We start from the raw sequence: 18,620 nt of genomic DNA, 5'->3' as shown, positions 1-18,620 counted from the left end.
TTTAAAATTTATTTCTTTATTGGGGAATTAATGTTTTATATTCAACAGTAAATACAATAGTTTGTACATGCATAACATTCCCCAGATTCCCATTTAACAATACAACCCCCACCAGGTCCTCTGTCATCCTTCATGGACCTGTATTCTCCCCACCCACCCACCCGAGTCTTTAACTTTGGTGCAATACGCCACGTTGAAAAACAAGATCAGAAAACAAAACACAAGTAGAACCTGAAATGGAATTGGCGTATTGCACCCTCTCGCCTATCGGCCCTGCCTCCGCCGCTCCGCCCCGCCCACTGGCCCGCCCCCCACGCCGAGCTGCCCTCCGGACGCCCCGCCCATCTCGCTTATTGGTCCTGCCTCCCGCCACTCCGTCCCGCCCACTGGCCCGCCCCCACGCCCAGCTGCCCTCCGGACGCCCCGCCCATCTCGCTTATTGGTCTTCCACCCGATGACCCGCGCCGCTCATTGGCTCCTCCAGATGCCCCGGCCCACCCCCGGGGCTGCGGAGCTGTCAGGCGCAGTCGTGCGGCCGCTCCCCGCGTTCTGCGGATCCCCGGGCGGGGCGGGGCGGGGCGGGGCGGGCCCGTCGCACTTCACAGCCAGGCGTGTCCCGGCCGAGCCTCCTGCTCTTCCCACTGGCCCCGGCTGCAGGGGCGCCGCCGTAGGGACCCTTCCCGTTGCTCGCTCCGCTTTGGCTTACGGGCTCCGGAGCTCGAACCTGGGGCCCGAGTCCACGGCCGGGCCGCCCCGGGCACCTGGACCGCGGGTTTCGGCGGGAGTCTACTGCCTCCCCCCGCCCCCGGGACTCCGCGCCGGTCGCCGTGGGTCTCCGCGGTGACGACGCCGGGAGGAGCCGGGAAAGCGCGCCGCCCCGCGCCTGGGTCGGGAGCCGGCAGCTGATGGGGGCCGCGGGTGCGGCGGGCGACGGCGGGGCCACACGCAGCGCCTGTCCACGCGGAAAACTGGCCGTTCCTGCCGCTTTCTCCTCCCTGTAATAAGCACAACGGCCACCGACAGCGTGCTGTCGCCTTAATGCGCCGCGCAGAGGCGGCCTAGCCGGCGGGGCCCGCCCCGGAGACGCAGCGTGTTTGGGGTTTGCTCCCCGAAACGCAGGTGTCCGGTCAGGTCTCCCGCGAGGGCTGCGGGGCCCGGGCTGGAACCCGGGCCCTCCGCTCACCCCACGGCCTCCGCAGTCGCCATCTCCGGCTCGGCCCCGGGGGGTCGTGGGGGAGAATAACCGCGTGGCCCCGCGCGCGCGAGGCTGCGAGATGACGCGGCTTCACGCACCGGAGACCGAGAGCGCGGCGAGCGGAGAGACCAGCTGTTGCCGGGACCCCGCCCTCCCGGCCGTCAGGCGCGGTGCATGCCGGGCCTCGTAGTCCCGCCGGCCGCTCCACGGCGGGCGCCCCGTGCGTGGACTGCAGCTCCCGGCGTGCCTCGCGGCGGCGGCCGTCAGGCGCGGTGCATGCCGGGCCTCGTAGTCCCGCCGGCCGCTCCACGGCGGGCGCCCCGTGCGTGGACTGCAGCTCCCGGCGTGCCTCGCGGCGGCGGCCGTCAGGCGCGGCGGCGGAGCGGCGGTTCCGGCTGCCTGTCAGTGCGCGGCTGCGGCCGAGGAAGGTGCGGCGGTTCCCGCGGTCGCGCTGTGGCCTGGCTGTGTCGCCGGGACGCGACCATGAACCCGTGAGGCGACGCGGACTCGCGGACGCCGCCATGTTCGGGCGCTCGCGGAGCTGGGTGGGCGGCGGCCACGGCAGGTCCTCCCGCAACATCCACTCCCTGGACCACCTCAAGTGAGCGCGGGGTCGGGGACAGAGGGACGGGGACAGAGGGACGGGGACAGAGGGACTGGGGACAGAGGGACGGGGACAGAGGGACGGGGACAGAGGGACGGGGACAGAGGGACGGGGACAGAGGGACGGGGACAGAGGGACAGGACAGAGGGACAGAGGGACTGGGGGACAGAGGGACGGGGACAGACGGACGGGGACAGAGGGACTGGGGACAGAGGGACGGGGGGACAGACGGACAGGGACAGAGGGACTGGGGACAGAGGGACGGGGACAGACAGGCTGGGGACAGAGGGACTGGGGGACAGAGGGACTGAGGGACGGGGACAGAGGGACGGGGACAGAGGGACTGGGGACAGAGGGATGGGGACAGAGGGATGGGGACAGAGGGACGGGGACAGAGGGACGGGGACAGAGGGACTGGGGACAGAGGGACAGAGTGACGGGCATGGGGAGGAGGGGACGAGGATGGGGTGAGGGGAGATGGGGGACAGAGGGACGGGGACTGGTGGGAGGGCCGGCAGGACAGGTGGACGTGGGGGTGGGGGCTGTCCAGGGAGCCGGAACCAGACGTGGGCTGGGGAGGGCAGGGACCCTGACCTGTGACCTCGCTCCTCCGCTCCTGGCCCAGGGTTCGAATCCCAAGGGGCGAGTGAGGCCCCGGTGCTGGGCCCCTCCTGCACCCCGACCTCCTGCCCCCCCGCCTCCTCCTGAGGGGCCTTGGGGCAGAGACCTGGCGGGCGGCCACCCGGGACCACAGAGGAGGCTGCGCCTGGGGACGGTCCTGGGCGGGTCGGAGTGCGGGAATCCCGTGGGCGGGCGGAGGGTGCCAGTCCGGCCCTGCCCACTCTCCTGTCTGGTGCTGAAGCAGGGCCGGTCCCGCTGGTGTACTGAGCACCGAGTGCTGCTTCTGTCCGAGTCCAGCCGGTTGTGCAGGGAGTCATGCCTGGGTGCTGAGTACCGAGCGCGAGTGTGGGCAGACACCGTGCGCTGTGAGTACCGAGTGCGAGTGTGGGCAGACACCGTGCGCTGTGAGTACCGAGTGCGAGTGTGGGCAGACACCGTGCGCTGTGAGTACCGAGTGCGAGTGTGGGCAGACACCGTGCGCTGTGAGTACCGAGTGTGGGCAGACACCGTGCGCTGTGAGTACCGAGTGCGAGTGTGGGCAGACACTGTGTACTGTGAGTACCGAGTGCGAGTGTGGGCAGACACCGTGCGCTGTGAGTACCGAGTGTGGGCAGACACTGTGTACTGTGAGTACCGAGTGCGAGTGTGGGCAGACACCGTGCACTGTGAGTACCGAGCGCGAGTGTGGGCAGACACCGTGCGCTGTGAGTACCGAGCGCGAGTGTGGGCAGACACCGTGCGCTGTGAGTACCGAGTGCGAGTGTGGGCAGACACCGTGCGCTGTGAGTACCGAGCGCGAATGTGGGCAGACACCGTGCGCTGTGAGTACCGAGCGCGAATGTGGGCAGACACCGTGCGCTGTGAGTACCGAGCGCGAATGTGGGCAGACACCGTGCGCTGTGAGTACCGAGCGCGAATGTGGGCAGACACCGTGCGCTGTGAGTACCGAGCGCGAATGTGGGCAGACACCGTGCGCTGTGAGTACCGAGCGCGAGTGTGGGCAGACGCCGTGCGCTGTGAGTACCGAGCGCGAGTGTGGGCAGACGCCGTGCGCTGTGAGTACCGAGCGCGAGTGTGGGCAGACGCCGTGCGCTGTGAGTACCGAGCGCGAGTGTGGGCAGACGCCGTGCGCTGTGAGTACCGAGCGCGAGTGTGGGCAGACGCCGTGCGCTGTGAGTACCGAGCGCGAGTGTGGGCAGACACCGTGCGCTGTGAGTACCGAGCGCGAGTGTGGGCAGACACCGTGCGCTGTGAGTACCGAGCGCGAGTGTGGGCAGACACCGTGCGCTGTGAGTACCGAGCGCGAGTGTGGGCAGACACCGTGCGCTGTGAGTACCGAGCGCGAGTGTGGGCAGACACCGTGCACTGTGAGTACCGAGCGCGAGTGTGGGCAGACACCGTGCGCTGTGAGTACCGAGTGCGAGTGTGGGCAGACACCGTGCGCTGTGAGTACCGAGTGCGAGTGTGGGCAGACACCGTGTACTGTGAGTACCGAGTGCGAGTGTGGGCAGACGCCGTGCGCTGAGTACCGAGTGCAAGTGTGGGCAGACACCGTGCGTTGTGAGTACCGAGTGCGAGTGTGGGCAGACACCGTGCGCTGTGAGTACCGAGTGCGAGTGTGGGCAGACGCCGTGCGCTGAGTGCCGAGTGCGAGTGTGGGCAGACACCGTGCGCTGTGAGTACCGAGCGCGAGTGTGGGCAGACACCGTGCGCTGTGAGTACCGAGTGCGAGTGTGGGCAGACACCGTGCGCTGTGAGTACCGAGCGCGAGTGTGGGCAGACGCCGTGCGCTGTGAGTACCGAGCGCGAGTGTGGGCAGACGCCGTGCGCTGTGAGTACCGAGCGCGAGTGTGGGCAGACGCCGTGCGCTGTGAGTACCGAGCGCGAGTGTGGGCAGACGCCGTGCGCTGTGAGTACCGAGCGCGAGTGTGGGCAGACGCCGTGCGCTGTGAGTACCGAGCGCGAGTGTGGGCAGACGCCGTGCGCTGTGAGTACCGAGCGCGAGTGTGGGCAGACACCGTGCGCTGTGAGTACCGAGCGCGAGTGTGGGCAGACACCGTGCGCTGTGAGTACCGAGCGCGAGTGTGGGCAGACACCGTGCGCTGTGAGTACCGAGCGCGAGTGTGGGCAGACACCGTGCGCTGTGAGTACCGAGCGCGAGTGTGGGCAGACACCGTGCACTGTGAGTACCGAGCGCGAGTGTGGGCAGACACCGTGCGCTGTGAGTACCGAGTGCGAGTGTGGGCAGACACCGTGCGCTGTGAGTACCGAGTGCGAGTGTGGGCAGACACCGTGTACTGTGAGTACCGAGTGCGAGTGTGGGCAGACGCCGTGCGCTGAGTACCGAGTGCAAGTGTGGGCAGACACCGTGCGCTGTGAGTACCGAGTGCGAGTGTGGGCAGACACCGTGCGCTGTGAGTACCGAGTGCGAGTGTGGGCAGACGCCGTGCGCTGAGTGCCGAGTGCGAGTGTGGGCAGACACCGTGCGCTGTGAGTACCGAGCGCGAGTGTGGGCAGACACCGTGCGCTGTGAGTACCGAGTGCGAGTGTGGGCAGACACCGTGCGCTGTGAGTACCGAGCGCGAGTGTGGGCAGACACCGTGCGCTGTGAGTACCGAGCGCGAGTGTGGGCAGACACCGTGCGCTGTGAGTACCGAGTGCGAGTGTGGGCAGACGCCGTGTACTGTGAGTACCGAGTGCGAGTGTGGGCAGACACCGTGCGCTGTGAGTACCGAGCGCGAGTGTGGGCAGACACCGTGCGCTGTGAGTACCGAGTGCGAGTGTGGGCAGACGCCGTGTACTGTGAGTACCGAGTGCGAGTGTGGGCAGACACCGTGCGCTGTGAGTACCGAGCGCGAGTGTGGGCAGACACCGTGCGCTGTGAGTACCGAGTGCGAGTGTGGGCAGACGCCGTGCGCTGTGAGTACCGAGTGCGAGTGTGGGCAGACGCCGTGCGCTGTGAGTACCGAGTGCGAGTGTGGGCAGACACCGTGCGCTGTGAGTACCGAGTGCGAGTGTGGGCAGACACCGTGCGCTGTGAGTACCGAGTGCGAGTGTGGGCAGACACCGTGCGCTGTGAGTACCGAGTGCGAGTGTGGGCAGACACCGTGCGCTGTGAGTACCGAGTGTGGGCAGACACTGTGTACTGTGAGTACCGAGTGCGAGTGTGGGCAGACACCGTGCGCTGTGAGTACCGAGTGTGGGCAGACACTGTGTACTGTGAGTACCGAGTGCGAGTGTGGGCAGACACCGTGCGCTGTGAGTACCGAGTGCGAGTGTGGGCAGACACCGTGCGCTGTGAGTACCGAGCGCGAGTGTGGGCAGACGCCGTGCGCTGTGAGTACCGAGTGCGAGTGTGGGCAGACACCGTGCACTGTGAGTACCGAGCGCGAGTGTGGGCAGACACCGTGCGCTGTGAGTACCGAGCGCGAGTGTGGGCAGACACCGTGCGCTGTGAGTACCGAGTGCGAGTGTGGGCAGACACCGTGCGCTGTGAGTACCGAGCGCGAATGTGGGCAGACACCGTGCGCTGTGAGTACCGAGCGCGAATGTGGGCAGACACCGTGCGCTGTGAGTACCGAGCGCGAGTGTGGGCAGACGCCGTGCGCTGTGAGTACCGAGCGCGAGTGTGGGCAGACGCCGTGCGCTGTGAGTACCGAGCGCGAGTGTGGGCAGACGCCGTGCGCTGTGAGTACCGAGCGCGAGTGTGGGCAGACGCCGTGCGCTGTGAGTACCGAGCGCGAGTGTGGGCAGACGCCGTGCGCTGTGAGTACCGAGCGCGAGTGTGGGCAGACACCGTGCGCTGTGAGTACCGAGCGCGAGTGTGGGCAGACACCGTGCGCTGTGAGTACCGAGCGCGAGTGTGGGCAGACACCGTGCGCTGTGAGTACCGAGCGCGAGTGTGGGCAGACACCGTGCGCTGTGAGTACCGAGCGCGAGTGTGGGCAGACACCGTGCGCTGTGAGTACCGAGCGCGAGTGTGGGCAGACACCGTGCGCTGTGAGTACCGAGCGCGAGTGTGGGCAGACACCGTGCGCTGTGAGTACCGAGCGCGAGTGTGGGCAGACACCGTGCGCTGTGAGTACCGAGCGCGAGTGTGGGCAGACACCGTGCGCTGTGAGTACCGAGCGCGAGTGTGGGCAGACACCGTGCGCTGTGAGTACCGAGCGCGAGTGTGGGCAGACACCGTGCGCTGTGAGTACCGAGCGCGAGTGTGGGCAGACACCGTGCGCTGTGAGTACCGAGCGCGAGTGTGGGCAGACACCGTGCGCTGTGAGTACCGAGCGCGAGTGTGGGCAGACACCGTGCGCTGTGAGTACCGAGCGCGAGTGTGGGCAGACGCTGTGCGCTGTGAGTACCGAGTGCGAGTGTGGGCAGACGCCGTGCGCTGAGTGCCGAGTGCGAGTGTGGGCAGACGCCGTGCGCTGTGAGTACCGAGTGCGAGTGTGGGCAGACGCCGTGCGCTGAGTACCGAGTGCGAGTGTGGGCAGGCACCGTGCGCCGTCCGCCCAGGCCGGGTGGTGGACCGTCACCTGCACCGCCAGGACGCGCCCGGCTTCAGAGGTCTCAGTCTCTTGGCGCCTAGCTCCTGGGCGTGTCCCCCCTTGCGGTCACTTGGCCGAGGCCGCTGTGGCTCTCTGGTACCCGGGGCTGGCATGGCTCGTGCCCCAGGGAGCCCCCGCAGGGACGCAGACCCTTCCCAGGAGCTTTCCCCGAGGTCCTGACGGAGGGCGGCCTGCTGTCCCCGATGCTGTGCAGGGCTGGGTGTCCTGGGCTGGGATCCAGGCGGCTGCCCCACCGTGCGGCTCCCCGAAGAGGGGTGTCGGGCCTCGTGCTAGTGCCCTCTGTCCCGCTGGAGGGCAGCTCTCCCGTGGGGACCCCGAGGCCTCGGTGCAGGGCCCAGGCAGCTCGCTGACACTGCCCGGTTCTGGCATGGCCGGCCCCGGGAACCCGTGGAGTTTAGGACCTGGAGCAGTTGCCAGGGTCAGTCCCCACGGTCTGCTGGGGTGCGGCCGGGGCGGGGCTGGGTGCCTGTGTCCGGGGAAGCTGCCCTCAACGCCTCCCTCTTGTCCCCTGAGCCGATTCTGCCCTTGGCCTGGGTGGAGTGTGGGCAGACGATCTGTTATAGCGGTGCTAGGCCGCCACGCTTGGCGCCCCACTTCTCCCTCGCGCACTCCTTGGGGGAGAGTTCCAGAGCCCGCCTGCCCGCAGGTGCGTCCCCAGAGCGCCACGATCCACATCAGATAACGTGTGGACCTGGTGTGACATGCATCCTCGGTGCAGGTCTTGGCGCTGTGCCCCTGGTCCCTCTGCGGCTTCTGCCACGCCCCTCAGACAGGTAGGAGGGCCAGCCCAGGACTGCTGAAAGCCTGCACCCATTCCCATTCCCAGGCCTCCAGACATGCCTCCTCCAGACATGCCTCCTCGAGCTCTGCGAGCTGGGTGCCCTCGCTTCATGGGGCCGGGGCCTGTGGGTACCGGGCGGCCGTGCCCGCTCCCAGGCCGTGACTTGATAGCAGGCGAAGCCGGGGGGCTGTGGTGGGAGCACACTTGAACCCTCGGGCATGCAGCCTGGGTGGAGGCAGTGTCGGTGCGGCCCTGCAAGCCCCTTCCTCCAGAGTGGCGAGTGTTGCCCAGGCAGAGGGGAGGGAAGCCGGGAGGCGGGCGCTATCTGGGCTGTCCTGCAGCCTCCACTCCCGCCTGTTAGACCATGGCCCTGGGGTCCCTGAGGACTTGATCTCGCAGAGCCCTGGAATCAAACGGGCGTTCAGATGCTAAGCCCCGTCTGTCCCACTGTGGAGACAGACTGCCGCCCTTTCTGTCCCCGCGCCGCAAACACCACCGGTTAGGGATCATCAGAAGAGATCTGGGGGGAGGCGGGCGCAGGCCGTGACCGCCGGGGATCTGGCACAGCTGCAGATCGAGGGCGGCCCAAGAGGGAATCTCAGTGGAAACTGAAAAGGTGACTTTTAAACCGAGGTGGAAATGCACAGGACAAAAATAACGGCTGAGAATAATGAGAGTGTGGGAGGGACGAGGCGGGGGCTCCCGTCACCCCAGAGCTGCAGGCGGCAAGGTGTGGGAGTGGGTGTAGACAGCCGGGCCGGTGGGGCCGCAGTCCCCGGACGGGGCCTCCTCCGTGTCCCTGGGCTCCTGGCCAAGGTGATGCTGAAGCTGAAGCTGAAGCGCTCTGAAGAGCGAGGACTTACTGTGAACGATGTGAGTCAGCTGACGTCTACATGGGGAACGCGAGTTTGACCCCACACACACACACTCACGCACACACTGACACAGTCGTCACATAGTCACACACACACAGTTACATAGTCACGCACACAGTCTCACACTCACACACAGTTACACACACAGTCACACTCAGTCACCACAGTCATTTACACACAGTCACTTACACACACAGTTACACACAGTCACACACTCACACATAGACACAGCCACACACACACAGCTACTCAAAGTCACTTTCACACAGTCACACAGTCTTACACACACGCAGTTGTCACATACTCACATACAGCCAGTCACACACAGTTACACAGTCTCACACACACGATTACATACACACACTCACAGTTACACACATAGTCACACACACACACACACACACAGTCTCACACATACAGTCACACACACAGTCACACACACACACATACACACACACGGTCACGCTGGCTCCAGGTGTGTAAGTCCGCGATGGAGCAGAGTGTAAAATCTCTCTTTCCAGTAAGAGTCACGGTAGTTTTACTGTGCACCGATGATAAGCCTGCAGGGCAGAGCATCAGTTTGTAATAAGAAAGCAGCATTTCCCCGTGACTCTGGGGCAAGGAAGGGTTTCTTCAAGGGGACAGAGACAAAGCTTACGCCCCAGGGACAGTGACAGGTGTGGTGTCCTCACTGAGCACAGCAAGGGGCAGATCACATGAGGACAGACTCCCACCATCTGTCCCGCAAAGAGCAGGAAGTGTGTGAGGGACGCCTGGCCTGCCCGTGGGCAGAGGCTCAGTGGGAGAGTGCCATCTGGCATGTGAGACTCTGGGTTCCCTCCCTGCCCCACCTGGCAAACCAGAAACCTGGAGCCGTGACCATGCAGACGGTCCTCTAGTCACTGTGTTCTCAGCAGAGTTGTCTCCCTCCACAAATGTAAACGAACAAATGAATGAGTAAGTGGAAGAAGAAAAAAAGGTAAAACCCAGAAGGCAGGAGCTGGAGAGGCCTGGAGTGGCTGGGCCTCCAGCTGGAGCTGTGGGCCGACTCCTGGGTGTCCCCCTCGCTGGCCGGCCGTTGAGCCGCGGACATCCTGGTGGAATGTGCGCTCTCGTCTCAGCCGATGGTCTTCCCGTTCCCCCTCAGGTACCTGTACCACGTTTTGACCAAAAACACCACAGTCACGGAGCAGAACCGGAACCTGCTGGTCGAGACCATCCGCTCCATCACAGAAATCCTGATCTGGGGAGATCAGAATGACAGCTCAGTATTTGAGTAAGAGTTTCTGAGTGTGTGTGTGAGAGAGAGAAGGGAGAGACGGTGTGAGGGTGTGTGCGTGTCTGCCTGTGAGCATGTGGCGTGGGCACGCCCTGACGGCCCCTCTCCACAGCTTCTTCCTGGAGAAGAACATGTTCGTCTTCTTCCTGAACATCCTGCGGCAGAAGTCGGGCCGCTACGTGTGCGTGCAGCTGCTGCAGACCCTCAACATCCTCTTCGAGAACATCGGCCACGAGACCTCTCTCTGTAAGGGCCCAGATGCCCACGCCCACCCTGGTGCCGGCTGGGCGGTGGGGCGGTAGGGGCTCGCGAGGGGGGGACCGGGGGCATCCTCATTCAGAGGAGACGCCAGCCACCTCTCTGGGTGTGGGGGTGGGTGTCCGCGGGCAGAGCAGGGGCCGCTGAGCCTCCCGCAGGTGCTGGCGGTGCCTGAGACATGCAGAGTGGGAGCAGGCCGAGGCATCTGCCGGGAAGTGGCCCCTCCGTCCCAGGTCCCCCACTAGGTGGTGCTGCCGGCCCAGGGACAGGTGGCGGTGGCCAGCCTTCGAGGTTTCCCCGAGGTGCCGACCTTTGCTGTGGCTCCTCAGACTCCCAGAGGGAAGGCCTAGCCCGAGCACCGCCCTGACTCGGGACTCCGGGGGCCTCCTCGCTGTGGGCACAGCAGGCATAGGGTTGGCTGCTGGAATGTTCCAGCTACACTGTCTCTCCCTGCTTCGGCACCTTCTTGGGCTCTCGGGGCTGACCGTGTCCCCCTCGCCCCCCCCCCCCAGACTACCTGCTCTCCAACAACTACGTCAACTCCATCATCGTCCACAAGTTTGACTTCTCTGATGAGGAGATCATGGCCTACTACATCTCGTTCCTGAAGACGCTGTCCCTGAAGCTCAACAAGCACACTGTCCACTTCTTCTACAACGAGGTGAGCGGGAGCCCCCGGCCGGCACAGCCACGCGAGGGCTGCCGCAGCTCCAGACACCGCGTGTTCCCACACCACTGCCAGGGGCCCGATGAGCTCACTGCCCTTCCGTGTCCCGTACGAGTCCTGGGAAGACTTCTTCCCCAGCTCAGGCCCCACTGATGTCCCCTCACCCTCACAGGTGAGAGTGGTGTCACACTTCCTCCCTGAGAGGCAAGGTCGGGGGGCAGCCTGGGTGTCCTGCGCACACAGGTGCTGAAGGCAGAGTGGGGTTGGAGGCTCCTGGGGTTGGCTGAGATCCAGGCTGCCATCTTCTCTGGGCAGGGGTCTGAGGGCCCGGGACCCTGAGCCGACAGAGACAGGGCTCGGACAAGCGTCACCCAGGCCAGCACCCCAACAGCCTCAAGCCTGGGCAGCCCACCCGTCCCTCCTGGGTGTGGCCGGAGCTGTCCTTGGGAAGCCACGCCACTGCCGAACACAGGCGGGGCAGTTGGGAGAGAGCCTGGGTGCCCAGTGTGTTGAATAGGTGCCCGTGGAGGTGCCCAGAGCCATGGGGCAGGTGTCAGCACTCTCCCAAAGTCTGCCTCCCTTGCGGTGTGGCTGGCTGGGGGGCTCCAGGGAGCAGCCGGGGTGAAACTTCTAGAAGGGGACACGACGCATGGTCAGCTCCCTCTCCATGTGCACCACAGAGGGGCCCGACTCAGCGCTCAGACAACCCTGTCTGAGCTCAGCTCCCGGAAGCCACCCCCAGGCTTCCTCCCCACCGGCAGAGGGCAGCAGAGCACCACTGTCTAGGCCTTGCCACTGCCCGTGGCCCCAGCACCCGCCTCTGGCTTCTGGGCGGCCGTGTCCCCAGCCCCTCCCAACAGCATGGGTCTGGCGTGTCCTAGTGGAGGGCACGGTGAGAGGCCGAGAGCAGTGACACGTGATGGCAGCTTTCGCTGCACTGCCAGCCTCAGCTTGCGCCCACCCTCCCTGCACCTGAGACCCTCCTGGGGCTCCTCTGATGGATCGGACAGAGACGTAGGGCGGAGGAGGGAGAGCTTGAGCCCCGTGCTGGCTGTGCCTTGTCCCGCCCAGCCCCCCCCCCCCCAACAAGCTGGCTGCCTGGAGTTTCCCACCGGGACGCTGTCCTGTCTCTGCCTCTGGCCGAGGTCCCGACGGGCCCAGAGGTGGAGCTGCAGGCCCGGCCCCCGTGAGAGCTCACTGCCACTGCCTCTGCCCGGCAGCACACAAACGACTTCGCCCTGTACACCGAAGCCATCAAGTTCTTCAACCACCCCGAAAGCATGGTGCGGATCGCCGTGAGGACCATCACGCTCAATGTCTACAAAGGTGAGCTGGCTGACAGCCACCAGGCAGGACACGCCTGGGCTCACACTCCCGGGCTTCTGCTCTCACCGCGCAGGGGGCTCAGTCCTGAGGGAGGCCGGCGGCCTCTTGCTGTCTGGGGTGTCTGCAGGGTCGCACGGGCACGGTGGGTGGCAGTGTCTGCGGTGGGCGTGGGGCAGCAGGGCACCTTGTGCTCTCGGGTTACCGCCAGGCCGACCAGGACTCCCTCCCCGCCCTTGCCCCAGCCCCACTCTCCAGCTCCATCCTGTCACCCTCACCCCTGCCCCAGCTCTCCAGCTCTGCCTGCAGCTGCCTCTCTCCTGGCTCTAACCCTGTTAACTGTTGTCTGTTTTTTTGCCTCTCCTTCAATGGCGATTCCCGTGCTCCTTACTCTTCCAGTGTCATGTAAGTTATTAACCTCTGCTTTTCTGCTTTCTTAACTGACCCTTCCACATGAGCGCAGGCAGCTTGCTTGAGGGTGCGGCCCCTGGTCAAGTCAGGCCCTGCCTGCCGATGGCTCCCTGACCCTGCTCACCCCGAGAACCGCCTCTTCCCTGGACCTTTGTGTCACTAGCCCCTGCCTGCCCTGCCCCGCCCCACCCACCTCTGATGGCTGACCACCTCCTTGTCCTTTGAATGCCCCAGTGGACAACCAGGCCATGCTGCACTACATCCGGGACAAGACGGCCGTGCCGTACTTCTCCAACCTGGTCTGGTTCATTGGCAGCCATGTGATCGAGCTGGACAACTGTGTGCAGACAGACGAGGAGTGAGTGGCCCTGGGGTCGGGGTCGGGGTCGGGGACAGGGCTGGCCAGGAGGACCAGGCCGCAGCCCTCCTACAGAGGCCCCTCCACCATGCCGGGCACATCAGGGGACGGGGGAGGCTGGCAGTGGCAGTGACAGCAGGGTGGCGGGCCCCGTGCAGGAAGGGGGGACCATGACCCCGCTCTTGAAAGTGAATGCAGGCCGGCGCGTGCCGCTCCAGGGCATCGCGAGGTCTGCCTGGGAGAGCCGTGCAGGCAGAGCCTGCGAGTGACCGCCGGAAGCGGGCTCTCCTTGGGGGGCAGCTCGAGGTGGGCCGGCCCAGCATCCTCTGGGCCACGCCAGAGCCATGGGCAGAGCCCCCGGCCACCGCTCACACCCCCCGCACACGCAGACACCGGAACCGGGGCAAGCTGAGCGACCTGGTGGCGGAGCACTTGGACCACCTGCACTACCTCAACGACATCCTCATCATCCGCTGCGACTTCCTCAATGACGTGCTCACGGAGCACCTGCTGGACAGCCTGTTCCTGCCGCTGTACGTGCACTCACTCGAGCACCCTGACAAGGTGGGCGCGGCCCCTCGGCTGGGTCTCCCCAGGGCAGGGGATAGGGCGAAGGGGCTCATCCAGACGGGCCTCCTGCGGGGAGCCGCCTGTGCAGCCTTGTGCCAGCCGCCGTGGTCATTTCCGGGGCCAGGATGGGTGGTTCTCTGGGCAGCTCTGGGAGGCAGGGGCGCAGGGCCTGCAAGGCGCAGCACTCAGCTCCACAGGCCCGCCTGGATGTCTGCAGCCCTGCCGCCCCGGGCCTCCGCCGGCTTCCGGCACCCTTGCCTGAGCACTGGCTGCCTGCCGGCCCACCTGGTGCGTGGCCCAGGACCCGGTGCCGCTGGCCGTCGAGAGGCTGCCTCTGCTCTCTGCCCGGCCTCTCCTTCACCCCTCAGGAAAGACTTCTTGGGTGGAGGCGCACAGCCCTGCGGCGTGGGCTTAGAGTGTAGGCTTTGCAGAATGGTGGGCTGGCTCCCCTCCCCCCAGAGCCCTGCTGAGCTCTGGCCGAGGGTGGCGCTGGGGATCGAACCCTGAGCCCCGGGGCTTCAGTCAGGAGGGTCAGTTGCAGGATCCCTGTGCTGTCTCTCCAGCCCTAAACGGCCGTGGGTGTCGGGGACGGTCCTCTTCCAGGTAGCTGGCTTTGGCGCCACACCTCTCATGCCACTGACCGTGTGACCTGGACATCTGTCTCTCTCTCTCTCTGTCTCCCTGTCTGTCTCCCCAACCTTTACCAGGGAGGAGAACGGCCGAAAATCAGCCTGCCGGTGTCTCTCTACCTTCTCTCCCAGGTATGTGCGGCATCTGCCCCACCCTCAGGCCCCTCCCGAGAGCTGCCAGGGTCTCACAGACCGCACTGCCTGAGCAGACTGTCCCTGAGTTGCAGTCAAGTAGGAAGTGGAGAGGGGAGCCACCTTTGCCAGACGCCGAGCGGTGGCGCCATGGCGCCGCCCTGGCAGTGGAGGGTAAGGACCAGAGGGAAGACGGGCCCGGCCCACGGGCTTGGTGCTTACTCAGCACACAAGCTTCCCCTGGAAATGTCACCCGCCTGGCTCTTGTACGTGGCATTTAAGATCGTTTACTTTCTGTCTGAGAAGAGAGAAGGGATGAGAGAGACAGACCGGGGCACTGCTCCATCCTGTACCAGTGAAACCCACAGCCTCAGGGCCTCACGCCTACACGTGTGTGACATCCTGAACTTGGTCCGAGCGCAGGACCCGGTGTGCCAACACACAGCCTTCCCGGCTTCACAAAGGCCCACCAGCCAGGCTGTTGTTAGAGATGCGGCCCTGCTTCTCGCTCCCAGAGCACCTTCCGGAAGGCGTCTCGGGTGGTGGCCTCCATTCCCAGACTCGTGTCTTGAGCTGATTAGTCTGCCTCCCCCGTCCCGCCCTGTGTTTCCTCGTGGTGACGTGCCATTTACAAGGAGGGGGAATGCCATGGCAACCCAGCTCTGTCATCTGCAAAGCCTCTTGTTGCCAGCAGCCCCGATGCTGGGGCTGTGTCCTTACACTCGCTGCCGCAGGTGTAGGGCAGGTGTGGGGCAGGTGTGGGGCATGTGCTTGCGGAGAAGTGGGCCCTCAGACCGGCCCTGCACTCTGGAGCAGTCCCCCGGGGCCTGCCTGCCTTCCAGCCGCCACTTTGCTCTCGGGGCTCCGTCTGCTCGGAGCCTGTCACTGTAAGGATGGGCCGTGTGGGTTCCTGCTGGGGGTTCCAGGAGCCCGAGGGCAGCCCGACGCAGGATGCCTCAGTTTTGCTCAGTGGGCGCAAAACTAGGCACCTGGCCACTCCCCTCGCAGGAGCTCTGCCACCTGCCCTGTCACTCAGTGCTTGTTTCAGTGCCCACGGAAAGCACGTGGCTGGTGGGGGACAGAGTGCCGGATGCCCTGTTCTGTCAGTGTCATTGCAGTGCCCCCCAGAAAACCTCCAGCCAGGGCAGCCTGCCACGCCCGCACTTCAGCCCTGGAAAGTGTCCCTCCAGGTCACTCATGGGCAAGGGGACCTGGCCTCGGTATGCGCTGGCCGCACGGGGACAGGACCTCCCTCTTGCTGAAAGCGGCACTGGGCCAGTTGCTTCCTAACGAGGAGAACCAACCGGGGCGTCGTCATGGGCTGGCAGGACTAGACTCTCCCGAGAGAATCGCGCCTGCAGGCAGCAGCCCCCAAGCCCCATCTGTCTCGGCTCCTGGTGTCAGTCACGCCTCCTAGTGCCCGTGGGCTCCGGGCGCCAGAACTCACAGCCGGGCAGCTCCCTGCAGCCCTGCCAGCCACGTCCCTGCTGGAACAGGAGCGGCCAGCCTTCTGCTCCTCTCCTGCCTCGCTGGGTGCCGGGTCAGGCCTTGGGGGCACACCGGGATCCACCCAGGGGTCCAGGGGGCCTGGGAGTGGCGTGCTGGCTTCCCCGCAGCTGGATCTGGCTCCGCCCGGGCCGGTCTCACGCAGGTGCACTTGTCCCCCAGAAGGCCAGCAGGGGTGAGCGGGCGGGCAGCAGATGGCCCGAGGGAAGGAGCAGCCCAGCGGGACGGGCGGACCCGGCTCCCCGGACGCCACCTTCCCTCGGCCTCTCAGGGCTGTGCCTGCTGGCCGGCCGGGTATCCACTCACGCGGCATACCCACTCACGTGGCACATCCACCACCTGCTCCCCAGGTCTTCCTCATCATCCACCACGCGCCCCTGGTGAACTCCTTGGCGGAAGTCATCCTCAATGGTGACCTGTCCCAGACCTTCGGCAAGACCGAGCAGGACGTGCAGAGAAGTGTGAGTCGGGTCAGGAGGGCCGCAGCTCCCAGAGGGCGTGTGTGTCTCCGGCCAGAGGCTGCCCCGTGGAGCAGCCACGTGACGCCTGGGGGTCTGGGTTGAGGGTCGCAGGCTAGTCCTGAGTGAGGAGCCTGGGGTTGGGGCTGAGAGGGACTTTGCTGAAGGGTGCTGTTTGCGACAGGGGCTGGCCTGGGAGGGGTTGCTCGGAGACTGGGCAGGGAGCCCCGTGAGGGCAGTGGGAGTGCTGGGCGGCCACCCCTGAGCTTGTGACCCCGTCAGCACAGCCCTGGTCCCCTGGCTGCTGGGTGCTCAGGTGGGTGCTGTGGTCTGGCTTCTCCTCCTGTCCTGAGAGGACACGGAACCATGTGTGTGTGTGTTTGTGTGTGTCCCTGTGATTGAGTGTGTGTGTGTTTGCCTGTGTGTGTGTGTGTCCCTGTGAGTGTGTGTGTGTTTGCGTGTGTGCGTCCCTGTGAGTGTGTTTGTGTCTGTGTGTTTGCCTGTGTGTGTCCCTGTGAGTGTGTGTGTGTTTGCATGTGTTCGTCCCTGTGAGTGTGTTTGTGTCTGTGTGTTTGCCTGTGTGTGTGTCCCTGTGAGTGAGTGTGTGTGTGTGTGTGTGTGTGTGTGTGTACTGTACTGAAGGAAGACACTGACCGTTCCTGAGGCCTCCCGGGCTCTGAGTGTCCTGCCTTCCTCCTCCCTCCTGCTCCGATGTGCTGGGCTCCAGGCTGCCAGCATGGCCCCCTTGCTTGTTCCTTAACTGCCTGCACACATTTGAGCTGTGACTGGAGAGCACAGGGAACTCCACACAAGAGCCCAGACTTGGCCGCCCGGGAGCCCCGTGGACTGTGATATCTGGGGCTCTGCACAGCTGCCCTGTGCTCTGCAGCCCTCGGGGCAGCGTCGAGACTTCCTTCCTCTCAGGCGTCACCGCTGACGTCAGGCGTGGTGCCCAGGGGCTGTCACATGCACACACACAGGGCTGGCGAGACAGCTGCCTGGAGCAGTGCTCTGCTCTGCTGTGTGCAGGGCTGGGTTCAAGCCCATCCCTGCGCTGAAGGAAGCTTAGGTGCTGTGGTCTCCTTCACTCTCTCCCTTTTGTCTCTACTGAAAGAAAGGAAGGGAGGGGGGTGGGTAGATGGAAAGCAAGCAGAGAATGACCCCTGGACCCGCCACTGCCTCCCGTGAGCGAGCATCAGGATAGACGCGGGTGTGTGGGGTCGGCACTGGGGCAGCCACCTGCTGCAGCCCCATGGCAGGACACTGGGGTGTCTTCTCTCTCCTGGAGCTCTCTGGGGCAGGGGTCCTGCGCCTGCCGTGGGTAGTGGCCCATGCCGGGACTGGAAGTGAGACTCTTAGTGTGGTGTCACCCTCACGTCTGGGCCGCCGTCCCCGGGCCAGAGTGGAGGTGCTGGGTGCTGGGCTCCCAGGGCCGGGTGACACAGAGGCTAGGTCCTGGGAGCACACAGCTTCCTTCCCTCTGAGCGAGAGCAGTGGCTCCCTGGCTTCCTGCCACCTCGGATGTGGTTGGCTGGACTCGTTTTCAGCCGCTCGGTCTTTTTCGCTTCCTGGCACCTGTAGATGAGTTACTGGCACGGCTTCTTCCTTCCCAGCAGACCTTCCCCAAAACCAGACTGAGAGCACAGGAGCCTGGGGCAGGGAGCTGTCTCGTCTGCCGCTCAGGGCCGGGTGGGAGCACAGCCTTGTCCTGGGCAGTGTCTGACCCTCTGAGGGCCTCTCTCGACTCTAGGGCAGGGTGGCCGTGTCTCCCCGGGACAGTCTGGGCACAGAGTCAGTGGGAGCCCGGGGGGCTCCCTTTTCAGGAGGGATACTCTCCCACTGGGCGCAGCCTCCTGAGTCCCTGTGCTCAGTGACACACAAGAACAGTGGGGCAGTGACGGCGGGCGGGGGACCTTGTCCTGGAGATGCCTGCCTTGTTGCCACTACCTCACTGTGCCCCCGTGACGCCCAGGACAGGACCGCTCTTGGCGTGGCCCTGCGCCCCTCATCTGCTCAGGCGGGGCTTGGGTGGGGGGAGGGCATTCCGTAGGGTTCCTCTGGGTGCTTCAGGGCTGCCCCGAGCTCCTCCACCCTGAGTGAAACTGGCCGCCCCTCAGACTTGCTCATCTCAGAGGCTGTCACACAGGGAGCTCAGCCCTGCACCCTGCTGGGCCGTCCTTCACCCCTTCGGGAGCCTGATGGCACCCTGGGCCTGGCTGCTGCCAGCTGGGACAGAGCAGGCTGGCTGGCTCGGCTGTGGACCAGCTCACTCTGAGGGCAGCAGGGTGCTCGGAGGGTGCCATCCCGCCCGGCCGTGTGGCCCTCTGCCTGTGGGGCTGGTGCTGGGGGGCTGCCCGGCTCATCCCAGCATCAGTCACTGGCCAGGCC

General features: G+C 65.3%; 1 protein-coding gene across 2 annotated transcripts in view; it reads left to right on the top strand.

The window, feature by feature from the left end:
* The first annotated feature begins 1,583 nt into the window (after positions 1-1,583).
* CLEC16A (C-type lectin domain containing 16A) overlaps positions 1,584-18,620 on the top strand; it is a 50,688-nt gene continuing 33,651 nt past the window's right edge. For both annotated transcript variants that reach the window (XM_060172378.1, XM_060172379.1), the window contains exons 1-9: positions 1,584-1,796; positions 9,789-9,917; positions 10,033-10,166; positions 10,691-10,839; positions 12,066-12,171; positions 12,814-12,937; positions 13,327-13,501; positions 14,215-14,268; positions 16,125-16,235. In XM_060172378.1, coding sequence (XP_060028361.1) covers positions 1,717-1,796; positions 9,789-9,917; positions 10,033-10,166; positions 10,691-10,839; positions 12,066-12,171; positions 12,814-12,937; positions 13,327-13,501; positions 14,215-14,268; positions 16,125-16,235 — 1,062 coding nt within the window. In that variant the 5' untranslated portion in view covers positions 1,584-1,716. The remainder of the gene's footprint in view (positions 1,797-9,788; positions 9,918-10,032; positions 10,167-10,690; positions 10,840-12,065; positions 12,172-12,813; positions 12,938-13,326; positions 13,502-14,214; positions 14,269-16,124; positions 16,236-18,620) is intronic.

This window comes from Erinaceus europaeus, chromosome 15 (genome assembly GCF_950295315.1).
Source record: "Erinaceus europaeus chromosome 15, mEriEur2.1, whole genome shotgun sequence".
Lineage (NCBI taxonomy): Eukaryota > Metazoa > Chordata > Mammalia > Eulipotyphla > Erinaceidae > Erinaceus > Erinaceus europaeus.
The sequence above is the reverse complement of the archived record's forward strand: the minus strand, read 5'-3'. Positions and strand labels throughout refer to the sequence as shown.